General features: G+C 47.2%; 1 protein-coding gene and 1 non-coding gene across 8 annotated transcripts in view; both read left to right on the plus strand.

Moving 5' to 3' along the window:
* VPS13D (vacuolar protein sorting 13 homolog D) overlaps positions 1-22,392 on the plus strand; it is a 284,215-nt gene extending 261,823 nt beyond the window's left edge. For 6 of the 7 annotated variants that reach the window (XM_031664499.1, XM_031664502.1, XM_031664496.1 and 3 more), the window contains 3 exons: positions 7,243-7,374; positions 17,256-17,496; positions 19,297-22,392. In XM_031664499.1, coding sequence (XP_031520359.1) covers positions 7,243-7,374; positions 17,256-17,496; positions 19,297-19,428 — 505 coding nt within the window. In that variant the 3' untranslated portion in view covers positions 19,429-22,392. Of the gene's footprint in view, positions 1-7,242; positions 7,375-9,182; positions 10,100-17,255; positions 17,497-19,296 lie in introns of those variants that run through there. The other variant, XM_031664503.1, reaches the window with a different exon arrangement.
* LOC116272590 lies at positions 17,679-17,829 on the plus strand. Its single transcript, XR_004181243.1, has one exon. It is a non-coding gene; the product is annotated as a small nucleolar RNA ACA59 (small nucleolar RNA).
* Positions 22,393-26,561: the final 4,169 nt, after the last annotated feature.

Here is a 26,561-nt window from a genome sequence, read left to right on the forward strand (position 1 = left end):
CTACGGATTGAATACTATCTTTGAGTGGGTTCTAGAAGGTGTATTTCCGTTTCTCGTGAAACTATGGGGAAGAATTTCTCATGTAAATAGAGCCAAACTTTAGAAATTTTCATCCTCTAGTAGAGTATTCTCAGATTACAATTTGCACTGAAAGGAGTAAAATCTGTTTATGAAGAAGAAATGCTTTTCCACTTTGTCTTTAGAAGTAGATGCATGTGGCCAAGAGGAGGGAGCTACAAGTCAGAGGTAGATGCAGCATATGGCATGGTGGGAGCTACAGGTCTGAGATAGATGCAGCCCATGGCATGGTGGGAGCTACAGGTCTGAGATAGATGCAGCCCATGGCATGGTGGGAGCTACAGGTCCAGATAGATGCAGCCCATGGCATGGTGGGAGCTAGGTCCTGAGCAGATGCAAGCCCATGGTGTGGTGGGAGCTACAGGTCCCAGATATGCAGCCCACGCATGGTGGGGAGCTACAGGTCCCAGATAGATGCAGCCTATGGTGGTGGGAGCACAGGTCCCAGATAGATGCCCATGGTGTGGTGGGAGCTACAGGTCCGAGATAGATGCAGCCCATGGTGTGGTGGGAGCTACAGGTCCGAGATAGATGCAGCCCATGGTGTGGTGGGAGCTACAGGTCCGAGATAGATGCAGCCCATGGTGTGGTGGGCTTCTTGGGCTTGCAGACATTGTACTGCTGTGGATACCAGAGGGTTTTTCACCAATTCATCTATTCCGGTGCAGACAGTACTATTTAGACAGACTGCGGGGTTTCTCTTAGAGAAATGACAAATGTTTGTTAGGCCGTTTGGTCAAGAACCCTGGTATCTTGTAACTGTTATCAATGACCAGTATTGTAAGAGGTAGTCTGGATTGATCTACGTTCTCAGTCTAATTGTGCACACTCGAGCACAATATATATCAGTAAGATACTTGATTAAAACAAAAGCCCTGTACGCATACATAAAGTGAGTGCAAGCACAAACCCATCACGCAGCCCTTAAGGAAGATGGCAGCCATCAGTTGAATAAACATTCTATGATGCTAATGTCACATGTATGACATACACTTTCTACTCACTTACTGATTGTTTTTGAGCATCACTTGGTTGATAGACACTGGCCATGACAGACTTCTCAACCAAATTAAGCTGTGTAGGGGTATGTGTATGTGTGCACAGCGTCTGTCTTAACCGACAGAACTATGACATAGTTACTCATCGTATAAGCTATGAATAATTAATGCCTGGCTAACTGTTGACTCTCAGGCTGAAAGGCAAGATCAACCAAGTAGAATTGCCTGGATCTTCGTGTGTCACCTTATTTGGATTTACTGTTGATTTTTTTAAAAAAGACGTGAGTTGTTATTACTCTGATCATTGGTTTTGGGCCTCCAGTGTATGTCAGATAGCAATGGCCAGATGCAGGCACACTCTGTACTGATTGCCCTCACTGGATGCATATCTGCAGTGTGTCAGCCACTGTATCCACAGCCCCTTCCCTGGGGGAAGAGTCCTCCATGCTGTACAGCAGACTCCCTGACATTTTCGTGGAGTTCAAAGCTCAAGTTGGTTTGGTGCTGACATTCTGGATTAGCTGGTTGACTGGAAGGACTGCTTCTTTCTATACACTGTGAAATTTATAAACCGCAGCAGCTGAGGGCTTAACATGGCCGACAAGCTCCAGCTGGCAGCAATTAAATACACCACAGACCTTTGGCCAAACAAAGGTTTGTGGAGGCAGAGTTGCTGCATGTGCACTGAACAGACTCTTAGGTTGAGTTGGTTCATAAGAGATGCTATCGACTTAGGAGAGGTGAGTGGGTGGCTTTTGGCCACCTCTTGTTCGGTGATCCATTGTCCCCAGAATTATGGTATCAAGACCCTGTCCAAGTAGCAGCAAAGGTGGTCAGAGGAAAGGAGCAAAGCCACCAGGGAGGCCGCAGGCCTGCCTAACAGTGGTGGACCAGAGTCATTTAGACGTTGGTTTGCTGCTCTAGCACCAATGGCAGGACCCACAGCTATTCCACTTTTTTTTTATTCATTCATTGGACACCACTATGCTGTAGGCTATAGGCTGAAAAGGAGAAGATGGGAATGAAAAAACAATAAGAAGCCATTTCATATCCATTCAAGCAGCAAAGATTCATGAGTCTAGACCAGTGCTATCCAAAATAAAATTTAAATTTCAAATTCAGTCCTTTAGTTACACTGGCCACATTTCACATGCTCAGTAGCCACATGTGTTGTAGCTGTGCATTGGACAGTGCAGTCCTAGAGAATACCAAGTGTTGGGGATAGATCACTAGGGCGTCTTAAATGCCTCATGGGCAGGAGTGTAAAAATGGTTCAGCCACTTCGAACACAGTTTGGATTATCTTGTTAAGTGAACATTTATATCTTGTGAGCCAGCAAATTCCCCCTAGATAGATTCTCAAAGTTCACCAGGATGAACACGTACAGGAATGTTCGTAATAGCATCATCTGTAATAGCAGAACCTGGAAAAAACCCATGTGCCATCAACAGGAAGATGGATATATCATGGGATAGTCATACAATGGAATATTAATAAAGCAGAGACATGGTGAATTAATCATAGCTACACACAAAAGAAGGCCTGAATCTTAGTAATGTGACAGCGACATCCTTTTTCAAAAGCCCAAAACTAAACCCATAGAACATAACAAGAATGTAATGGAGCATCCTTTGAAATGTGATAAGACTACATAAAAGAGAAAAGCACAGGAATGAGAAACACAGGATTCAGAAGGAAGTTCCTGCCTTAGGTAAAGGAGGAACAGGGATTTGGGGTGGCAGAAGACCAGCTTGTGGTCCACAATGGAGCGATGGAGTTTTTTTTTTTTTTTTTTTTGCTTTCACAGATGTTTATTTCAAATAAATAAAGAGAGCCTGATGATGAGAGTGGGCCTTGAACTAGGGATAATCATGACCCCAGTCCTAAAGTCCAGTTAAAAAAAAAAGAACTGGCCGGGCGCGGTGGCTCATGCCTGTAATGCCAGCCCTTTGGGAGGCCGAGGCGGGCAGATCACAAGGTCAGGAGATCGAGACCATCCTGGCTAACACGGTAAAACCCCATCTCTACTAAAAATACAAAATATTAGCCAGGCGTGGTGGCGGGCGCCTATAGTCCTAGCTGCTCGGGAGGCTGAGGCAGGAGAATGACGTGAACCCGGGAGGCGGAGCTTGCAGTGAGCCAAGATCACACCACTGTACTCCAGCCTGGACGACAGAGCGCGACTCTGTCTCAAAAAAAAAAAAAAGGATTAGAGTCCTTTCCCTCCAGGTGCTCATAGGCTTACTGGAACATACAGGAAAGTCACTTAAAAATGGACACACTGTCACCGGGCATGAACAAATGTAGGATTGCCGTTACATGGTCATACTAGTTTTAAAGGCCGGCTTGAATGTGCAAGTACCACATCAATAGATGAACAAAACAGCGTCGTCACACTGTGGCCTTTAAACTTTTTGCTGGCTTACGAGGTTTGAAAACAGTAGCTTACTGTTGGCTTTTTACATTATTTTGGTAATTCTGTAAGATTGGAACTAAATTTGTTCATATGCAGTGACTGTAAATATTCTCCCCTACTCACAGCCTACCGACTTGGATCTGAGAAGGTAAAATTTTAGTTGAGTTTTGGAGCAGAAAGAAGAGTTTTTCAGATACTGACATTGATGAGGTGATAGGGGAGTGGGGAAAAATTCCTTTAATCCAGCTTGCTGCTTCTAGGAAGAGTATGCCTTCTGGAAGTCCTTGTATTCATAAGACTGTAACAGAAGATGTTTCCTTTTAGGGTAAAATTGAACTCATCTGTCTTTTCTTCCATGTTGATGTGAAAAATTAGCCTTGAATGCCACAGTGAGCTCCCCTAGTCAGCAGTGTTGAGCACTGAATCCAGCCTTGCCCTTGATATCTGTTTGATCAAAAGGCAAGAACCCTGGAAATGGGAAGATAGTTTGTGGCCTGTTGTCAAGACAGTCAAGAAAAGAAACATAACAACAATAGTCAGTGTGTATCCTTAGGGGAGCCACTCTGCTTTTGTATTCTCTGATGTTTTGATGGGTTTGTAGTTTGCAGGTTAAAAAATAATGTATTGGGAATGGGGGTGAGGTTGGATCACTGAAACCTGGGGAAGACTCTGAGGGAGTCCACTGAGTCAGGAAATAACTGTTTACACTAGAAAGCTGTTTGATCCTGTGAGAAGATCAACAAGGTGAGCGCTTTTACTCCCTTTCTCAATTATTCTGGAGCTGTCATGAGGTGAAATTTTTAAGAGCTCGGGTCCAGAAACAAGCCGCCTTTCCTCGGCTTCTCTGGCTTCCTCAGATCCACCAGAGGCATTTAGGACTTCAGGTTTTCTCCTATCTAGTAGCATGTTTTCCCTCAGCTTTGAGTACTAATGAAAATCCTGCTTCGTGTAAGGGAAAGGCCTGTCATCAGTGTCAGCTTCAGGACATTGCCGTCATGTCCCTTTCTGTGTTTTGATCAGTGGGGCAGACAGACACACCCTTGACCTTTCTGTCAGGAAGATGGGGTTCTAGCTGGTTCACGTTTTGCCTCCATGTTGATTTTGCTTTCAGTGCTCAAAATCCCTAGTCTTCAAACTCTCCACCAAAGCTTGCAGGTCGTCCTTCCTTTTTAGCTCAATTAATGGCCCTTATGCCATCTGCCAGCCACCAGGCACTCACTCGTTTATTCAGCTTATCCTGACTGCTGCTGTACCATAAACCAGACACTGTTCTCCATCCCAGGAATGCAGTGAATGAAACAAAGTCCCCCTCTCCTGGAGCCTCCAGTCCACATGGGAGCCAAGCAGTAAATAGCATGTTTATCCACCTGGCATGGAAAGCAAATGTGTTTTGAGCAGATGACTGACTTGATGTAACTTATCTGTTTTTTTTTTTTTTAGACGGAGTCTCGCTCTGTCACCCAGGCTGGAGCGCAGTGGCACGATCTCGGCTCACTGCAAGCTCCGCCTCCCAGGTTCGCGCCATTCTCCTGCCTCAGCCTCCCAAGTAGCTGGGACTACAGGCGCCCGCCACCACACCCAGCTAATTTTTTTGTATTTTTAGTAGAGACAGGGTTTCACCATGTTAGCCAGGATGGTCTTGATCTCCTGACCTCGTGATCCGCCCGCCTTGGCCTCCCAAAGTGCTGGGATTACAGGCGTGAGTCACCGCACCCGGCCAATGTAACTTATTTTTTGAAAGGGCCATTCTCATTGCCATGAGGAGAGTGGACAAGGATGGAAGGGAAGAGAACAAGTTATGAGGCTACTATGATAATACATTACAAATCCAGGAATCATTTGTTAGTTATGATCGAGATGGCGAAATAGTCAGATTTGGGATATATATTGAATTTGAGCTTGTGCAGGCCTCCAAGTTGATTGGGGAAGATGTGTTGAGACGAGTCTGAATCAAACCTTACATTGAAAGTGATGAGGAAGCAGACCCTGCCATATTCCTCTCGGAGAGGCTTTGGGCTTCTACCATGTAGCCTGGCAGAGAGGTCAGCAGGACTGCCTTGGGGAAAGGATACTTTATTAGCCTGTATAGGCAGTGATTGGAATGGCAGCAGGTGTTTTGCTAGGCAAGGAGATAAGAACAGAGCTCTGCTACCTGGAGAGGCGTGCCAGGCTCCTTCCTCTAAGCCCCCTGCCTGCAGAGGTTACCATCATCCTTTCGGCAGCAGTTGTCCAGCTTCTCTGCTGATGGGTTAGCGGCAGCCCCTATACTGCCCTCCCCACTTTCAATCGATAGTTGGGCTCTGAGTAGCCAACTGTAAGCCTGCGTCTTGAAGGAAGGATTGAGACTGGCAGGGTATGTGAGTGGGTGATATAAATACAATGGGTTTTTTACTCTTTCCCTTAGTGCAGATCTTTGAAACTTCTATACAGTCTCTTTCTATTACCCTTAGAGAGTACAATTGATAGTACTGAAGACATCCTTCTAACCAAACTTGTGTGAAATTATCACTAGATTTTTGTCTTTCCAGCACATATCAAACCTCACCAAGGTAGGGAGCTGTCCTTCAGAGGTCGTCACTCACAGCCTGTTGAACTGAGTGCTGACCTGGATTCGGGAGCACTTTTCAGTTACCCCAGCTGTGCACGGTCTATTGCATGGCCTGCGACAAGTTTCTAGGGTTGTTTCTGTCCATATTACCAACCTGACTTGCCCACCAGGGCACTTTCTGCCCTCGTAAGTAAATCTCTGCGCTGCGTACTGTTAGTTCCTGCTTCTGAAGTGCTGATTCAGTGTGTAAGCCTTCTCCTCTCTTTTAGACCTGTCTAGAGAGGGATGTTTTGCTTCAGTGAGCTCCAGGAACAAATAATAAAAAGTACAGCAAGTACAAGGCCGAGGACAGACCCCGTGCGCTCTTATCAGTCATCTGAAATATGCGCAGCCTTTCCAAGACAAACGCGCACTCCTGTTTCTAGGAAAACACCAGAAAGTACTTACCAATTACCCTGTATATGGTGTGTGGAAAAGACAACATCAGCCTACCCTGAACGCCGTAACAGAGCAGATTCCTCTGGGCAGCCGACAGCTGAGTGGCCCAAGTTAGAGTCACTGCAGAATCCCAGCCTGTGGCCTGGGCCAGGTCTAGGTCCAGGGGGCTTTCTTCCCTTGCATGATTACCATGTCCCTCACCCTTTGCCCAAGCAACTGACCTCATCTTAGAAGAAGTCTGAAGGGTTGATGTGTTCTTACTAAATGCCCAGGATTTTCTTCCAGACCCATCACAGATCCAAAGATGGCTCTCCTGAAGAGATGCCTAGATAAACAGGGTGCAACCCGGGGGAATCTATTACAGTAATAACCGCAGGAATGAGAGCCGCCGCTGGTGGGCAGCTCACCATCCGCTAGGACCAGGCTTGGCGGGCACTGTTTTACTTGATCTTCACAGCAGTCCTGTAAGGTAGGTGTCATCGTCCTGTTTCAGAGAGAAAACTGAAACTGAAGGTTAAGGAAGTTAACCAACTTACCCACAATCACATGGCCAGAAAATGGTAGAGGCAGGATTCAAACTCAGATGCGGGTCTTTAACCACTATTTCATGGTACATTCATTCACAGGCAATACCGTCATTTAATTCTGTTCACTAAACGTAGAGTATGTCTGGTATTACAGAGTGCTGTTGTCTTAGTGAGAAAGGGAAATCATTTTAACCTGCACACTTAACCACTTGGATTTTTGTCCATTTACCCATCTAGGACTCAAGCACAGAGGGTTCGGAAACCGCGTTGCTGCACGGGGCCCCAGGGGCTGCTTCCCCGGTACTCTGAGAGCCAGGCGGAAGGACAGGAGCAGCTCTTCAAACTCACGGACAACATACAGGACGAATTGTAAGTTAGAGCATGGCAAACCAGCCCTGTGGGTCTACTGAGTTGCCTCTTCTCCTTTTGATCCTGAGAAGTTTCCATCTGATCTGAGTTATTTTCATAACTCTCCGACCTTAGATCTGGTCAAAGAATTCCTTGCCCCAAATGTTTTTTAGATTTAGATATAACTGATGGTAAACAGCCTTTTACTCTAAGGAGGGGTTTTTGACCGTGTGCCATAACCTGGCCTTAGTGTTTTGTTTCTAGAAAATGGCAGTCTCTTTCTAGTTAGTTCAAAGAGAGAAGATAATGAATAAAATGTTCTCAATTTTAAGGTTTTTCTCCAGGAAAAATTTCTTAAACTTTGATATCCCACTTTTGCGGCAGAATGCTAGCAATACAAAACGGAAAGACAAATAGCAAACAACTAATAGTTGGACATTTTGGAAATGTGTTTTTCTTAAGATTGCTTTGTTACTCTTTAAATATGGAGCCTTGTATACCTGGGATCTTGTCATATCTTCAGTTAGTGATTTTATTCCTAGTTGACATGGTAGAATTAAGTCTTTCACTATTTTAGGATATTTTGCAGAGATCCTTGTAGCATAAACGTGCTCTAGAACCTGAATAGGTGCCAGAACCACCAGCCCAGAGAAAGCAGTTAGTTGTGTCTAGGAGTAGCAAAATACTAGTTTAATTTCTTCTGATGCTTATTTGTCTCCTTTAAGGTAAAGCGAGCTTGGGAGGATTCTGAGTGCTGTGAGTGTGTTTTGGTGGGTGGAGGAATGTCTGAAATAGAGGTCAACTGTCAGGATAGTCTTCAGAGTCGTTGTTAGGGACAGTGTTAAGTAGATCTCATCTCATATTTTCATGGCAGTATTTGAATGGGGATATCAAAAGCCGAATCCAGAAGATATTTGTTGCTTGCCAGATAGAATGGCATCTTCCTACCTGTGCCCTGTGTGACCCCTGTGGTGTTATCAGAAGGTCTCTTGATAATGGAGTTGTATTTTCTTGTTTCGTCTACTTGGGTTGCCATTATAAAGTATTATAGACTGGGCAGCTTAAGCAACAGAAATTTGTCTTCTTGCAGTTCTAAAGTCTGAGAGGTCCAGAATCGCGGTATCTTCTGATTCTGCTGCTGGTGGGGTTCTCTTCCTGGCTTGCGGTAGCCCTCTTCTCACTGTGTCCGCACATTGCAGAGAGAGGTGGGGGGAGCTCTGTGGTGTCTCTTATAAGGGTACTAATCCTATCAGCTCAGGGCCCCAACCTTATGACTTAACTGTGATTACTTTCTTACTCCAAGTGGTCACATTGGAGTTAGGGCTTCCACATATGAATGGACAGGGAGGGGTAACTGTGTCCACAGCAGGTGTCGCTCGTAGCTTCTGCTGTTGGAGTCCAGTGCCTAGAGTGCCCATGCAGTTCACTCCAGGGAGAACTTTCTATTCCTTCCTTCCTTGGGGCAGGGATTTGGTACCATGACTGCTCTTGATACTGCTTTGTAGATGGAACTTTTAGCCTTTGGATGGGAGGTCTAGAGAGTCATTTCTCAGGTCTGGCAGGACATGGTGCAGAGTCTGCTACAATGGCAGCCCTGTGAGGCTGGGATTTTTGTCTGTTCCATTCAGGGAAGAATCCTCAGCACACAGAACAGTGCCTGGCATCTAATAGGCACCCAATACATACAGCCAGATAGCTGCAGTTCAGCATTTGTGTTCACATATGTCCATTTTCCAATCATTTGGGGGTTTTTTGTCAAAGGCTAAATGAGATTTTAAATTATTGCATGTTGTCTTTTCACTTTCCTCCCCAACTCACCTCCATTCAAGTCAAACCATCTCTGGTCACTGTGAAATTCGTTTGCAATAGAAGACATTGCATAGTACAGCCAACATAGGACTGCTCTCAGTGAGATACACACATTGAAAAACAGAGCCAGAGAGAGCTGAAAACTGGAATCAAAATGAAATCAGTAAAATAGTTTTCATGAAATTCATATGAACTAGGAAGAGATACTGGCATGAATGAATTCTGACTTTAAAAGATGAAAACCATGTGTCTCCACCCAAGCGGTGGGTTAAATCTTGCCAGTGAATGCTGAAGGAGGCACGTGACCACGGCCTTCCCCAGTGTACAAGGAAGAAGCCATCAGGGAGTGTGGCGAATGTTCCTCTGAAGTGTCCTCAGTTGTCAGCCTGGGTCTTCGCGGTGGAGTGAACATTACACTCATCACTTTGCAAGAAAGGAGTTTTCAGGAAAAGCCCACAAGCGCCAAATTATACCTCTGACTTTTATCCTAGATTTGTAATTAAAAACATGTTTAAAGACCTAATTATTTGCATATTTCCCTTCAGAGTTAACCCCTTTAAAGGGTCTTTAATACCTTGCTCTACTGTTCGAACTAAATGTTTCCACATTTTTTTCCAGTTAGGCTCACTGTTTCACTTCTGGAAAATATTGTGTAATTATTTCCCGATGGAGTGAAAACCCCACGAAGTCCCCAGTGCCATCGTGACTTCAACCGTGTTCTCCCAGATCAACTTGCATTTCATTTTTTCATTCTATTTAATTAATTAATATCAAAAAGATAGTTACCGACATTTGATTTCTGGTCTGGCCAGCTGAAAGGTCTTCACTTTCAAATTAATCATATATTCCTCTGAGAAGTTGCGCAATTGTCACTGCTTCCCATCTTTCTCAATTTTGGTTTTGAAACAGGATCCGGGTTAAAATGATGTTAAAGTAACATTTGTCTTATGTGGTGAAATTAATTTTTCTTTCTAACTCGTGTCTCATTTGTAGCCAGAAATTCATTTTCATTTTGTTGTAAGGTACCTGTTTTATTTCTAATACTGCATCACATTTAACGGTGCACACCAGGCTGGTGAGAGGAGGGTGGCTCCTGCCTTTTAGAAAACGCTCAGGAGCAACCCACGTGGCCTGCGAAGCTGGCCTCATGTACTGCTTTCTGGAATTAGACAATTGAAATTGTACTTTTTAAATGTAGTTTTAGAAAGTAACATTTATGAGATTTTTTAAATACAGAAAAGTGTGAAAAATAAAAGTAGCCTGTGCATCCACCAGCCAAATAAGTTGCTCCTCTTTTCAATTTTTTGTAGAGATGGAGTCTCGCCATGTTGCTCAGGTAGGTCCGAACTCCTGGCCTCAAGTCATCCTCCCACCTCAGCCTCCCAAAGAGCTATGAGGCCAAAGTGGGAGGATCGCTTGAGGCTGGGAGTTCAAGACAAGCCTGAGCAACATGGCAAAACCTCATCCATGCAAAAAGTAGCCAGGCGTGGTGGCACACACCTGTAACCCCAGCTACTTGGGAGGCTGAGGTGGGAGGATGGCTTGAGCCTGGGAGGTCGAGGCTGCTGTGAGCTGAAATCACACCACTGCACTCCAGCCTGGGTGACAGAGTGAGATCCTGTCTCAAAAAGAAACTCATATGCATGGTTAGCAAATCCAAGAGTATAGAAAATAAAATCAAGGGTAAAAGTCTCTTATCTACTTTGTAAACATGCTGTTTATGATTTTTGTATCTTGTCTTTTCTTGAGAAATTTCAGAGAGAGAGAGAAATCAGGAAAATTTTTGAGCACACCATATAATATTGATTCTAGTAGCATATAAATACAAACCTTAGAGTAACATACACAGTCTCAGAATAAAAATAATTCCTCCTTCTGAGGAATGGAATAGAATTTATTAGCTTCCATTTCCTAAAGTAGGAAATAATCTACTAGTAACTATTGACACTTACAGAATTGGCCATTTGTTGATATGTCCCTGAATTAAAACTTACATTTGGCAGATGGCTCAGCTACTCTGATAAAGTTAAAGTTTGCTAAATCTTTAATAAGCTAAATCAGGAGTTCTAAGAGAAGTTTTCAACTTTCCTACTGGTAACATGTGTCTAGCATCCAGAGTTGCCTGTACACTGGCAAATTTCTTGCCTTACTGTAATGCCAGTGTCATCTTCTGAGACATCCTAACGCATACATTTATGGAATCCTACTATGTGCCAGGGTGAGTAAGAAATTTCCTCTGTCCTCAGTGCGTTCACAGTTTAGCAGGGGAAGCAGACACTGTATTACCAACAACCTATAACATATATTGCTGTTAAAATAGAAGTATGAGCAACATATTATGGAACCACAGACGGGAAGTGATTAATTTATACTGGAAAGCCAGGGAAGGCTTCACAGAGAAGGCTCTGGACAAGTCACCTGACCTTGTAGGAGGTGGAGGAATGTGCCAAGGAGAGAAGGTGCATGGACAGAGTACAGTGCTGGGCAGAGACACGGGGCAGAAGAGCTCACGGCAGGTCTGGAGAATTTGGGGTCAGCCTTTTGTGGCAGCAGCGCGTGTGGAGAGAAGGAGCGGAGGCTGGAAAGGTGGGTGCCCAGGCCGGATGCTGAAGGCTGACCTTAGTGGTCATGCCGAGGAGCCTGCCTCTCCTGTAGATGGGAGTGAGATTGTGAGGAAGAGGATCCCACTCAAAATTCCTCATGAAAAATAAAACCTTGACAGCAGCAGGTAGAGAGACTGAAGGCACAAAGCCAGTTAGGAGGCCCCTGGGGTAGCCCAGGTAGAAGGTGGAGAGGCCTGAACACGGTGGCCGTAACGATGACTAGAAGAGGACAGATTGGAGAGGCATTAAGGAAGCAGCGTCTGTGGATCCCTCAACTGCTGAATTGGAATCCGAATGAGGAGGAGGGTTGAGAGTGGCTCCGGGCTCCTTGCGTGTCTGGTTGATGGGGATGCTATCAGCTGATGCTGGGGGTGCTGAAGAACAAGGGTTGGAGAAGGAGCAGCTCCCCAGTGGACGTGTTGAGGTGCCCTGAAGAGGACCTGGCACTCAGAGCGACACTGGGCCCAGACATGGAGTCAGGGCCATAGATGGACCTGGGGTGGGTAACGCCTAGGGGTAGAGGAGCCTGTTCCAGGAGCACTGAGTCAGGCGTCTCAGAATGCTTCTGATTTTGAAATGACTCCAGAGGGAGTAGAATCAGGTATATAAATGAGTTAATATTGGGGTGGGGGGAAGCGGGAGGAAAATTAAGTAGAGTGGCTGAAACAGTTAACTTGGCAGATTTCTCCCTGAGACAAGTTGGTCATGAGCCTGTTTCCCATGTGGCCTTCCAGAGAGACAGCTCTCTCTCCAATCTCCTGATGAGACGATGTGTGGGGGAAGGAGGGGTCATCCCCACAGGTTTGGGATAACTGGGCACCTGTTCTCAACAGAAGAGCCACCATTAACTGCGGATCTCTTTCGTGTGGGGCACGTAGATTAGCTCACACCATCACAGTGGCCCTGCAGAGTAGACCCATGGCGTTCTACACATCAGGATGGGGAAGCTCTGGGCAAAGTGAGAGGCGGAGGCGACTGGCACCAGAGCGGCTTGGGAGGACGTTGTGACCTGCCCCAGAGGAGGCCTGAGGCTGCTGTTGACAGTACCGTGGCTGCTGTTGTCGAGAGTGCTCCGTGGTTCCTGGTCTGTGGATGTCGTTAGTGATGGTGGCTTCTATTAAGGTGGCACTGGCTCTTGGCAGATTCACCCACTCTTAGCACCTGTCATCTTGGAAAAGGGTGTAAGCTGGTGCCACAGCCTTCCCTTCTCTCGGAAGAAACTTTCTGACACTGAGCGCCAAGGCCAGAGTATCCTCTTTCTCCCCTTAAAGGGGAGTTAAAACTTTTTTCTTTCTTCTTCTTTTTTTTTTTTTTTGAGGCCGAGGTCTCACTGTATGTCTCCCAGGCTGGAGTGCAGTGGGGCGATCGGCTCCTGCAAGCTCGCCACGGGTTCACTTCATTCTCCCGCCTCAGCCTCCCAAGTAGCTAGGACTACAGCCCTTCACGCCTGGCTAGTTTTTATTATTTTAGTAGAGACGGGGTTTCACCATGTTAGCCAGGATAGTCTCGATCTCCTGACCTTGTGATCCACCCGCCTCGGCGTCCCAAAGTGCTGGGATTACAGGCTTGAGCCACCGCGCCCGGCCTCTTCTTTTTTTTTAAATAGAGATGGTGTCTCACTATGTGACCCAGGCTGGTCTCAAACTCCTGGGCTCCAGTGATCCTCCCGCCTCAGCTTCCCAAAGTGCTGGGATTATAGGTGGGAGCCACCGTGCTCTGCCCCCAGAGTTGAAACTTTTAACTGAGGTTTCAGAATAGTATAAAAATCCCGTTTTTTCAATAGAATCAATTACAGTATCTACAGCAACCTAAACTGTGTCAACTGAATACCGAGGTGACTTCTCGAGGTCTCGGATTGGAAGGATAAAGCTCATCTGATGCTGTGTGTTTCTGGCTCCCCTTTCCTCTCAGTTAATAACAGATCGGAGAACAGAAGGAGTATGCTCAGAGCCACCCAAGACCATGGTGGCCTTCTTCCCTCAGGGTTTTTCCAACAGTCACTCATTCGTGGACCAAAAGCAGGCCTTGCGGGAAGCTTGATTTTAAGGGCAGTGAAGAGAGGAGAGCCTGGGGTCGAGACTGCAAAGCAGTGTGAGCACCTCAGGGAGCCTCAAGTGAGGCAAAGGAAAGCCTGGGAGAACTAGTCCAGGGAGGGAGGGGAATGGCCTGTGGCTTTAGGGAAAGGGAACGGAAGACGGTGCAGATGGGCAGAGGGGAGGGTGCGGAGCGTGCTGCGTTTGTAAGGCTTCTCTTACCACCCTGAGTTTTGCTGCTTCTCTCACAGTGACAAGTTTGGGATCAGACTCCATTAGATAAGGGGTCTGGTCTGGAACTGTTTAATTATTCTTTGATGTGATTGGCAGATTTTGTAATAAAAAAAAGAATTAAAATTAGTAATAATGATGATGATGCAACCCAAAGCCCTGGCCATTGTGGGGTGCAGGAAAGCCACAGGAAGACGATGGGGACAGAGCTGTGGTTGCCTGGGCCCTGGGGTCATTGCCCAGTTCCAGCTGTGGCCTCACTACCTCCCTTCTCCTTCCTTCAGCCAGACCCTTGGCTCTGATCTGCTTTTGATTTGAAAAGACTTTAGAACACTTCATGCACAATTTCCAAACATATGTTATTATCAGTAGCAGCTTCGGGGCATGCGCAGGGTCCTGGACTTACAGGACAGAGATCTGTGTGGAGTGACAGCACTGCCTTCCTCCACTTACCTTTCTGTATGGCCATGAATTCCTTGACCTCCGTGCTCACTTTGTGAAGAAAACTGGCAGTGATTACCCTCTCCATCAGAGAGATGAAGAAGCCTGAGCTACCAAGAAAGCCACGGATTTGGCCAGAGTCAACCAGCAGGCTGGGCTTTCCTGCTGGCTCGGCCTGTGTTTCCTTCACTGTGCTCTCTACCTTTCCGGAGGCGTCCCAACTCAGTCACCCCTCCTCCAGAAGTGGTTCTGGCCTGATGGAGGACTTGCACCATCTGTCTCCCAGGCTGGGGTGCAGTGGCACGATCTCGGTTCACTGCAAGCTCTGCCTCCCAGGTTCACGCCATTCTCCTGCCTGAGCCTCTGAGTAGCTGGGACTACAGGCACCCGCCACCACGCCCGGTTAATTTTTTTTGTATTTTAGTAGAGACGGGGTTTCACTGTGTTAGCCAGGATGGTCTCGATCTCCTGACCTCGTGATCCGCCCGTCTCGGCCTCCCAAAGTGCTGGGATTACAGGCGTGAGCCACCACGCCCGGCCGGAAAAGAGTCTATTTTAAAGCCTATAGAAGTGTTCCAGGATGGAAAGCACACTAGTCATGTCGGCCACTCTGGCCTGGGTGTGAGAGCATCTGCCCAGATGGAAAGCCTGTGACTGACATGTAAATGTCAGCTATGGCGAGTGCCCAGTGTGGTGGCGCTGGGGGTTGGGGGCTGGGCACTGGGGTGGAAGTGCCTGTGCTGTGCTCACCTAGAGGAAAGAACCTCAAATCTCAGTTGGATTTTTCTTGCACGTTCCTGCTGTCACCCCAATCATGGTGGCCAACTTTGGAGTCTCCTTGGAGAGCCCGTGATGGCCTCAGTGCCTGTGCACCAGGCCCGCTCCAGGGTCTCAGCTTGAGTCCCCGCCGGTTCTGGCTGGCACTGTGTCACCTCTTCTCTGTGTCAGGGTCATTTTTATACCTCTCTCTCTGTCTGTCTGTCTGTCTGTCTGTCTTTCCCCGTGCCCTCGTTTCTTTCCCGGACCAGCCATTTCAGATTCCATCCAGCTCTGTTCAGTGATGATGCCGCTCTCAATGCTGTCAGAGCGCAAGATGTGAGAACGTCTGTGCTGAGTGGCCTGAACGCTGAAGGCTGTGGGTCTTTCTAATGTTGGCATTGAGACTTTACAAGTCTACATTCTTGGCATTGCCAACCAGTTAGAATAGAACAATAAACCCCAGTTTTGGTCACGGGCGTCTGTAATTAAAATGGCAGCTGGAACAAGGCAGACATTTACTGAGTGCTGATGGGGTGGCCAACTCTGTGGTTGCTCAGGAGACACGGGGCCGTGAGATATGGACCCCACTTACAGGGCTCACCTCGTAGTCAGAGAGCGGAGAGACTTATCCAGGACACATGGAAACGACGAGTTGGTGCTTGGCCGTGCTTTGGGGACCATCACAATTAAATGCTCAAAAGTGGAGGAGGGGCTGGAGTATGTGGGAGATGCTTCATAGAGAAGTTAGGACCTGTGATCCTTGCAGGGAGGGGGATGGGATTTAGAGAAGTTGAGAGAGCAGGCGTGCGTCCTGCACGGACCCCCAGTGAGCGAGGGCCCGGCAGCCTGTTCTCTTCAACAGGCAGGCCACCTCCCACCCCCAGGCTTCTGCCTCCTTCAGAGGACCTGGGAACAACACCGTTCTGGACCCAGGTTTCCGAACACTTACAGGTGGAGCCTGGCTCTGAGCAATTCAGTTTGCCAGCAGGAGCTCGACTGCCACTCTGTCGTCAGCCTTTAGTATTCCTGCCGCCGTCCATCCTTGTCCGCTGTCCCTGGACGCTGCAGCCCCATTGTGAAGGGCTGTCACAAGATTCAGGGGAGGCAGCCAGGCCGGGGGGGACTGTCACGCTGTTCCCAAGGTTCACTGCTCTTCATTCAGTGGCCAGAGAGGTTTGATGTGCATAAATTTCCACTTTAAATGTGTGAGCTCCATGATAGAGGAATTCAGTTTCTTCGGAGTGGCCCGAAAGCTCCTGAAGTAACAACTAGTAGTTTCCAAAAGGAAGATGACAGCTTTACCTAAGAAAGCGTTTTCTGACTCTCTGAGTTTTCTGAACATGAAGTAGATGGGGGAGTGCCCCGTCCCTGGAGGGGCTGAGCTTAGAGAGGGAGGAAGCGGGTGTGGGAGTGCAGGTGTTTTAACACCAGGCCGTCTCCTCCTGGCGTGCCATTTGGTGAACCTGTTTAATTCTGCTTTTTCCCCACCAGCTTTCAGCACCCCCAGCCACGTCTTCTCGCCCGCTCGTGTTTCCCTCCCCTCTGCCAGGCAGTGAACTTTCTCAGCTGCTCCTTCAGTTTCACATTGAAAGGCATCCCGTTTTCGGTTTCGTCCAATACGGCATTGTTACCGTTTTCTGTAAGCTTTAAGGTATCCAGAAATGCTCACAGAAAAACATCAACAAACACCCCCCAAGATACAATTTCCGGATATAAAAGTATTTCTATCTTTGAAAATGTTGGTGGTCATCATTAGCTGACATTTATCAAGCGCCCCATCGAGGGGTGTGGGGTGCCATGGCCATGGGCCTCACAACAGGCCCCTGAGGCCAGGCCCACTTTTGTTCCTAATTTACAAAAGTGGAAGCTGAAGCTCAGCGTGATTAAGCCACCTGCCCAAGGTGTAGTGAGCAAGGGGGCCAGGATTTACACTCAGGCCCTGGGGCCACAGAGCCCGCAGTGGGCCTCCCCCTGACGCTGGGCGAAGCCCCAGGTGTCACTCCTGTGTTCCCGTCTTGCTTTGCAGCTTCATCGCTGTGGAGAACATTGACAGCTACTGCGTGCTCATCTCCTCCAAAGCTGTTTACTTCCTGAAAAGTGGGGACTACGTGGACCGAGAAGCCATTTTCCTAGAAGTCAAATACGATGACCTCTACCACTGCCTTGTCTCCAAAGACCATGGGAAGGTGTACGTGCAGGTGACCAAGAAAGCCGTGAGCACGAGCAGCGGAGTGTCCATCCCCGGCCCCTCCCACCAGAAGCCCATGGTGAGTGCATGGCTGTTCTCAGGCTGTTCTCAGGCTGTTCTCAGGCTGTTCTCAGGCTCCTCAGGCACAGGGCCAGGGCCTCCATGCCTCTGCCCTGCTTCCCCTCCTCAGCAGGAGCCCATGTAGGAGGTTCAGGCTGGGCCCTTCCCAGGAGTGCTCCTCTCCGTCCTGAACGTGGGAGGGCCCAGGGTATGTTTACGGGGTGATGCTGCCCTCCAAGCTGGCCCATGGGTGACCGTGGGAATGTTACTGCCTCACAACATTTGTGCCTCAGTTACCCATAGATGTAGTGAGGGTGACAATACTTACTCTCGTTGGTGATAAGGCACAGCTAACAAAACACACAGGGTTTTTCTGCTCCCACAATGGGATTCTCCAGTGCACTGAATCGAAGAAAGCACTGGAGCTCACGCTTCTCCATTGTTTCTTCTTAACAGTGGAAACCAGAACTTGTGTTCTAGTAGCTCTAGCATGTGTAATAAGTATTTGTAAATAAAAGTTATACTTGGCCTCCAAAGGGGGCAGGGTATTGTTATGACAAGGCCTTTAAATAAGAAAGCTCCTGTGAACAGCTCACGCTCCTGGAGGGCTGGCCGCCTTGTGGGTTGTGTGGTCATTGTGTCGCTGTCATCCCCTCCTCGCTATTGGTCATGGCAGGTGATTCATTCAGGTCTACACAGCTGACCTTGAGGAGCTGGGGTTCAAATCCAAACGACTTGACACAGGAGCTGGCTGCAGAGCCCCTCGCGGTGCTGTCCCTGGCCAGTCTGCCTGGTGGCTTGCCACGACACCCAGGTGTTAGTCCTGCTCATTCTCACCCGGTACGCCAGGATTTTGAAGCTTGCATTCAAGAACGATACGTTAATTAAAAGGGCCTGCCCGCCTCTCTCTCTACGGATCAGAAATAGCGCCAGCCTTACTGGGCCTCTCTCCTCCGGAGTCCTTTGGCCTCCCCCTGCTCAGGAATGCACTTGGGCTTGCTTGGGCTTGTGTAAGGCTCCCCTGGGGTCATTGGCTTAAGTTAGAGCTGGCTGACAAAGAGGGCGAGCACCCCAAAGTGTGAGTGTTTCTCCAGATCCCTTCACTGCAGCAGGTGGGCAGCCTCGCCCACTACACGTGTGCACCCTTTCAAAGCAGGTGGGCAGGGAGGTGTTTGTGGTAAGAAAGACCTAGACGCTTTTGTTGGCTGATTCTTCTTCCTTCCTCGGCTGTCACCTGAGATGTGAAGCCCGCACTCCTGCTCTCGGTCTTACCTCTGCACATCAGTTCTGGGGGCGGGGAGGGGTGGGGTCCCAGATGGCAGGTGAGTATGGGTTGGCTGCACAGTCCTGGGGAATGTTTAAAAAGACAGATCGGCCAGGCGTGGTGGCTCACGCCTGTAATCCCAGCACTTTGGGTGGATCACGAGGTCAGGAGTTCGAGACCATCCTGGCTAACACGGTGAAGCCCCGTCTCTACTAAAAAAAAAAAAAAAAAAAATTTAGCCAGGTGTGGTAGCACACGCCTGTAGTCCCAGCTACATGGGAGGCTGAGGCAGGAGAATCACTTGAACCCGGGAGGCGGAGGTTGCAGTGAACAGAGATCGTGCCTGGGTGACAGAGACTCCGTCTTAAAAATAAAAATAAAAAAATCCAGACTTGAGTGCAAGTGAACTAGGGGAGCAGCCCCGGCCATCACTGTTTCTTTGACGTGTACATCCTGTCCTGAGACACAGCTGGGCTGGGAGCCGCCGCCTGGGGGATCTGATTCCTGGGTTTCCCCACCCTGGGGGCAGGTGACCCATCCTGTTCTCCTCCTTAGGTCCACGTGAAATCTGAGGTCCTCGCTGTCAAGTTGTCACAAGAAATAAACTACGCCAAGAGCCTCTACTATGAACAGCAGCTTATGTTAAGACTCAGCGAAAACCGAGAGCAGCTGGAGCTGGACTCCTGAAGCCCCGCTGCTGAGACGGGCGCTCCCGACACAGCACAGACCCGCCGGGAGGAAAGAGGCCAAGCTCTCGGCGGGCATTAGAGGCAGAACCAGAGTTGGGTTTGGGGAAGTTGTCAAGGAATGAGGGAAAGTAAATCCTCATGAGGAAAGATACAAATGGAAATCACAGTAATTTGTGAGGCAGGGAGTTATTTTAGATTATGGGAAATAATTTTTAAAGGTATTGGTTAAATAACATTTAAAAACATGTACCGAGACGAATCTAATTTTTAGATGCCCTGTATTTTGTTAACATGTATATATGTACAACTGTGTGTTTGTAAATATATAGGAACGTTTCTGAGCAGGGCCTGTGCTATGTGTAAAGGTTTGTTAACTGTAAAGTAATATAAAATTATATTGGATCTTCTCTTGCACTAATTCTAGACCTCTAATTCAGGATACTGTCTATAGAAAGGCATTCTTAAAGAATGTTACATCTTAGTTTTGGAGACTAAAGTATTCCCAGTAAAGTGGGTTGAGGTGAGGGCTGTGGTCCTGAAAGGGACACCTTTGACATCGTGGCTGTCCAGTTGGGCCGTGAGCTGCAGCACCCAGGACTAGCGCTGGCCCCTCAGAAGGGTGAGGGGCTTGGGAGCTCACTTTTAATTTCTCACCCCCATTTTACAAAGAGTGCTTAGATTCTCACAAATTGTGTTGTAAGTTATCCATTTGGCTTTATCCTAACTAGTCTTACCAAACTTAGAGGGAAACCTGTGCTCCATTACCACACGTGGGCAAATCAGCATTGTAAGCTTTCTCAGGTTATTATTAGAGAGGTTGGAAACATTGGTAAACTCTGTTGACCAAGAAGGAAAAGAAAAATCCCATTGAACTACTGCAACAAATCAGAAATCCACATAAGAGTGCTCTCCTGCCTGGGCAGCGACAACCAAGAACAAAGCCCGGGGACTGTTTTCCTTTTAATAAAGCCACAGGCGGGCATCGCAGCTCCACAGCCCGAGGGGACACAGGATGGAAACCCCAGGGTGAGAAGGGAGCGGGGAGAGTTCCAGAAAGGGGATGAAATAGTATTAAAAAGCTGCGTTGGTAAGCTTTTCGTGGAACCAAGATTTGACGAAAGCATCTCTTATCCTTGTTTTTAAATTCCTGCTGGGAGCAAGGCCTGGTATGAGCGGCCTGGGTCTTTTTTTGGTGTTTCGCTTTTCTGTAAGGATTAAGCATCTAGGGAGAAGGGAAAAAGGGCCTCACTTTAGAATGAATGACTCACCTTGTGATTTTAAATTTTTTATTTTAATAAAGCTAATCAATTTCTACAACCTTGTCACATGTAGCTGAGTCTGGGATGACTCAGTGGATCAGTGGATGCGTGGAAGGTTTTGGTGTTTATAACTCATGACCCAAATCCTTCCAAAACACAAATGAAGCTAATCTTCTTCCCCTCCCTTTCCTCTCCCACTTCCCCTCTGTGTCTGTCTGTGTGTGTGTATGTGTGTGTGTGTGTGTGTGTACGCGTGCAGAGGAAGGAAGGGAGCTTTAGCACAAGTAGCTACATGGTGTTCAAGGATCAGCTTTCTTGAACTCCGAGGCTGGTTGCCTTCGCTGAACTCCAAGTTAGTGGATTACAGAGTTGAAACTTGGCTTTTGCGGCATTGGGTGGGTTGTAGTCTGTGTCTTTCCGGGGGGGTAGTCGTGGTTGTGTCAGCACTCATGCCCTGCACAAGATCGCAGCAGGATACAGCCAAGTGGCAGCTCCTCCGCAGCTTCCTCCTCAGCCTCCCTCCTTGCACCCCAAAGTTTGGCTTGTGGTTTTTGTCATCAGCAACCCACTGCCTGAGATCATGATCTCTTAAAAGATGAGACTCTCGGAAGGGTTGATTGTATGCATCAGTGAGCCTTCTATCAGCTTCTGGAACAAAGTCACTTGAAATTTCTTGATGAGATCAAGGAGTTTAGTGTTACTAAAGAAATCTGCTTTGGGCCGCAGCAGTGCTGGGCATTCTCAGATCTGACTGAGGAAGTTAGCCTGCAGCTGGTGCTTTAGGAGGAATCCAGAGAAGTGTTCAGATGCCCTCCTTGGGCTCCTTTCTAATTTTAATCAGCTCTTTAAATAGCTGCCCATCTCCTGTGATTGCACAATCAAGCACTTTGACACTCGCACCTTAGGAGAGGCAGATGTTAAAATGGGATCCAAAGACCATCTAGGGCAAGGCTGGGTGGGAGATGGGAGGGCGAACGGCGAGCTGCTCCACTTCTCAGCCCTCCCCTGCCCTGCAGCCCTGGGCCACCTGCGGCCAGAAGGTTTCAGGGGTGTCTGACATCCCCTCCTGGTTCTCACCAGGAAAACATGCAAAACTTTGGAGGAAACAGGCGCTGCCCGTGGCTCCTTCAATGCCCCGTTTCTTTGTAAACTGATACTCAGCCAGCAACGTCTAAGACTTTGTTAAGATCATTTCTACTGCTTTTCTTTCTGCCTCAAACACAGTTCGTCTCTGAGGAAAGTAAAATAAATGGAGTAAGCGTAAATTGGGTAAGGAGATATCCAAAGCCACTCAGTCCCTTGACCCAGCACCGTTGACCGACCCGTGTCACTCCCTGGCTGGCGCTGCTTCTCTGTGCTCACTGAAAGGTGAGCCAGGCCAGTGTTTCCCCAGGCTCTGGCCTGGTCACTACACAGTGGAAAACAGACAAGCGGCCCCTTCCCCAATCCCAGAGTGTCTTGCTGTTTGGTGGGTACTCACCGCAGTGTTCTGAAGGCTCCAGGGCCACTTTGTTTGTAAGTATGATCTGTGCCTCAAAATACCATAGTAGCTGCTTGATAAAATTCTAAAAATGAAATATCTGGTTCTCTATTATGTAAACACTATTACAGTCACCAATGTGTTAAGACTCTTGAGTCTGGTTCTCATATCAGAGTCATCATTTTTCTTCCTGTGGAATAAAATGCTTTGTGGACTTCCCAAACTTGTTGTTTGTTTTCTTCTGGTCTCTTGGTGATCTGTAGCTTCTAGAGCTATCACCAGTGACAAATACCAAACATAGTATGATGTTCACGATAAAATGTGGCCTCTCCCCCCAAGCCTGGGGAAGCAGCCCCACTCCTTAACCAGTCTCAACCTCCCAGTCTCCGCACTACACTGGCTGCTGCTCAGCCCACTCTGAGGTTCCTGGTTCAAGCCCCAGCAGGACAGAAGTCACATTAAAGGTTTAGGCAGCTGAAGAAGAAACAGCAAAGGAGGCCGGGCGCGGTGGCTCAGGCCTGTAATCCCAGCACTTTGGGAGGCTAAGGCGGGCGGATCACGAGGTCAGGAGATTGAGACCATCCTGGCTAACACGGTGAAACCTCATCTCTACTAAAAATGTAAAAAATTAGCTGGGCGTGGTGGCGGGCGCCTGTAGTCTCAGCTACTCGGGAGGCTGAGGCAGGAGAATCGCTTGAACCTGGGAGGTGGAGGTTGCAGTGAGCTGAGATCACACCACTGCACTCCAGCCTGGCAACAGCTCGAGACTCTGTCTCAAAAAAAAAAAAAAAAAAAAAAAAAAACCAGCAAAGGAGACTCAGCAGGATCATCCAGAGACGGAGTGACACCAGGAGGGGATGGATCCTAGAAGCTGAGGCCAGAAAGGTTTTAAAGACCATTGAGTGCTGCTGCTAAGTCAGGTGGGATGAGGACCAACAATTACCAATGGACCTAGTGACACTGAAGTCACTGGAAACCTTTCCAAGAGTGGTTTCAATGGAGCATTGGAGGTGAAAACCGGGCTGGAGGAGGTTCAAGAGGAAAATGGAAGGAGAGAAATACCAACAGCTCTCTAGAGGAATCTGGCCGTAAATGGAGAGAACTGACCAGAAATTCAAGAGGGCAGGAAGGAATAAGGGAAAAGAGGGCCTGGCAGGCCGGGAAGATGGGTGGAGGTGGGGGAGCTTGAGATTCGGTTGATTGCTCCTGTTTTCTCACATCAGGCAAGAATGAATACAGGGCGGGAAGTGATGCAGATTTGGAGAGAGAGAAGGTGCACATAGTCATGTAGGATAAAGGGAAAGGGAATAGGCCACAGAAGCATGGTATGTTTGCCGGGCGACATTAAGGACCCATTTGAGGTTGATGACCGTGAGTTTAAAGTGGGACCGGGCAGCCTGTGTTGTGTTTTTGTCCAACCACATTTAGCCGCACAGCTCCAGTGTTGTAGGATAGGCAAAGAATTGGCTTTAATCAAGAAATATTCCCCTCACCTAGTCAAGTACCTCATCCACGGTTGCCCAGTTGAACTGGGCAACAGCCAGTCAGAACAAAATGTCAACAGAAATCCAAAAGCCTCGAGAAGGGAAGGGCTACGCTTTCCAAACCAAAGCCCAACTTCTGGAGACTATGCCCCTTCCAAATGGGAGGGACAGTGGGAGGTGTGGTTAACAACCCCTACATGAGCACACAATTAGACGCTCTTCGAGGGTTCACGGATGCAGTGGGACAGTCAGTGTTTGACAGCGAACCAGCCAGGCACTCCAGGGCATGGGGATGGCAGCGACATAGAAAGGGTGTGTGTTTGACGGTCCCTTTCCTCAGCCGAGTTCAGCTTGCCGTCTTGCAGGTTTTGGGTGACTGACAGCTTTCACCCCAGCTCTTTAGACCAAGAATGTGATTTCTAGCACTGTAAGAGATCCTTGATGTTTGCTGTTCACTGGACAGTGCATCCCAAGACCCTAAGAACAGAAAGTGCTTCCCGAACACAGACCCAAGCATGTTCATTATTATGAAGAAGGTTGGATTAACCTGGAAGAGCAATTCTTCAGGAAATCTGGAGATTTCACTCCCATCTGCAAGGGTCTCGAAGACCATCCAAGTTGTGGCTCTGTGGCTGGGGGCACGATAAAAGCAATCATAAAGACCAAAGAAAGGGACTGTAATTCTAGCGCTTTAGGAAGCCAAACCAGGAGGAGCAAGACCAGCCTGGGCAACAGAGGGAGACCCTGTCCAAATTTTTGCCATGTTATATAATTATTTATAGCTTCATAAATATTCATAATCGCAGATATACATAGTCATAGATTCCTAACTTTTGTGTTTACAAAAATGGAATCTATTAAACACTGTTTAGCGACTTGCTCTTCTCACTGTTCCCGCAGGCTGGTATCACTGTAGTTTATTCTCTGAAGTGCTGCATGATCATTAATGGTGTAAATGTTCTATAATTCACTCACCTATTCCTGTTTCAGTGGGCGTTCACTTTGCTTTCCAGCTGCTTCCACCCTGCCCCCAAGATCAACACTGCAATAAATGCCCGCCTATGTATGCGTTTACACACCAGTTTCATTTCTGTACAGTCACTTCCCGGGAGCTGATTAGTTAGGAGGTATGTTCCAGACCACTTTCCCCCAGTGCTGGTGGGAATGTGAAGGGCAGCACCCATCTCTGCCCCTCTTACCTGTCTGATGGGTACAAAGTGATAGTTCGTTGTTACTTTATCTTGCGTGTCCCCAGCAGCGAATTTAACCATCAATTGATTGTTTGTTGGCATTTGGATTTACTGTTAGGAACGGCATTTGCTGAATTACAGCAAATGCCTTTTCAGCATCTATTATTATGAACAGTTTATGATGATACTGTTTCTTCTCCTTTAATTTTTGTTTAAGTAGCACGTTGATGTATTTCCTGATATGGAGCCACTCTGAATCCCTGGAATAATGGGTTCCACTTGGATAAAATGTGTTAGTTTGTTTTTCTTTTGATACATTTCTGGCTCTTTTTTGCTAATATTTTGAGTCTTGGCATTTTTTAAGTGAAAGAGGTCTATAATTTTCTTTTTTTCAGAGTAACCTTTTTTTTGTTTTGTTTTTGAGACAGAGTCTCTGTTGCCCAGGCTGGAGTGCAGTGACTCAATCTTGGCTCACTACAACCTTGAACTCCTGGGCTCAAGCGATCCTCCCACCTCAGCCTCCCACGGAGCTGGGGCTATAGGCATGTGCCACCTTGCCCGGCTAATTTTTTTTTATTTTGAGTAGAGATGGGGTCTTACTGTGTTGCCCAGGCTGGTCTCAAACTCCTGGACTCAAGTGATCCACCTGCCTCAACTTCCCAAAGTGCTGGGATTATAGGCATGAGCCACTGTGCCCAGTCTCTTCATCAGACTTTAGAATGAAAATTATGCTCTCTTCGTAGAATGGACCGGGGAGCTTTCCACCATTTGGCTTACAGTACTTAAATTACATTAGAATTTTCAGTTCTGATTTTCAAAGCTTGGATAAAAGCTGGTTGCAAACCCTTAGGTTATATAACTTTTTTTTTTTTTTAAGAGACAAGGTCTTGCTCTGTCACCCAGGCTGGAGTGCAGTGGTGTGACCATAGTTCACTGTAGTCTTGAACTCCTGGGCTCAAGCCATCCTCCTGCCTCAGCCTCCCAAGGATCTAGGACCACCGGCACACGCCACCATGCCCAGCTAATTTATTTTCTTTTTTGTAGAGGCAGGGTCTCTCGCTCTTTGCCAAGGCTGGTCTCAAATTCCTAGCTTCAAGTAATTCTCCAGCCTCAACCTCCCAAAAAGCTGGGATTATAGACATGAGCCACTGTGCCCGGCCTAGAATGCTTTTCAGTGGTACCCTTTAATCATCCCTTGCTCTACTCTGTTTATTGGACTATTCAGGTTTTCCATTTCTTCATAGGTCAATTTTGGTAACATTTGATTCTTTTAAATTGTTCGGTTCTCTTAACTGTTAGAATGTGTTGCTGGCACAGTTGCATGTATTATTTTAAGTCCTCATATCTGGTTATTTCTCCTTTCTCATTCCTTGCGTGTTTTCACTTTTTTTTCATAACTAACTTTTTGAGGATGTTAGTGTTCTTTTCAAAGAACCAGTTTGAAATGTGCTTTTCTTTGCCACTTTTTGTTATTTTATTGATCACATCTTTAATCTTTTGGTCCCTATACCTGGCCTGTTTTGATTGACTTTACTATTCTTTTCTTGCTTTCTAAGGTAAGTATTTTGTTTTGTAGTGCTGTATTTTTTTCATCTTTCTTCTTGAATAATGACATTTTTAGGTTATAAATCTTCCTCTGGTACTCAGTTTGTCTCATTAATTTTGGCATTAAGCATTCTCCTTTTATTGCTTTCTGTGTAGTCTTTAATTTTGCTTTT

Source organism: Papio anubis, chromosome 1 (assembly GCF_008728515.1).
Source record: "Papio anubis isolate 15944 chromosome 1, Panubis1.0, whole genome shotgun sequence".
NCBI lineage: Eukaryota > Metazoa > Chordata > Mammalia > Primates > Cercopithecidae > Papio > Papio anubis.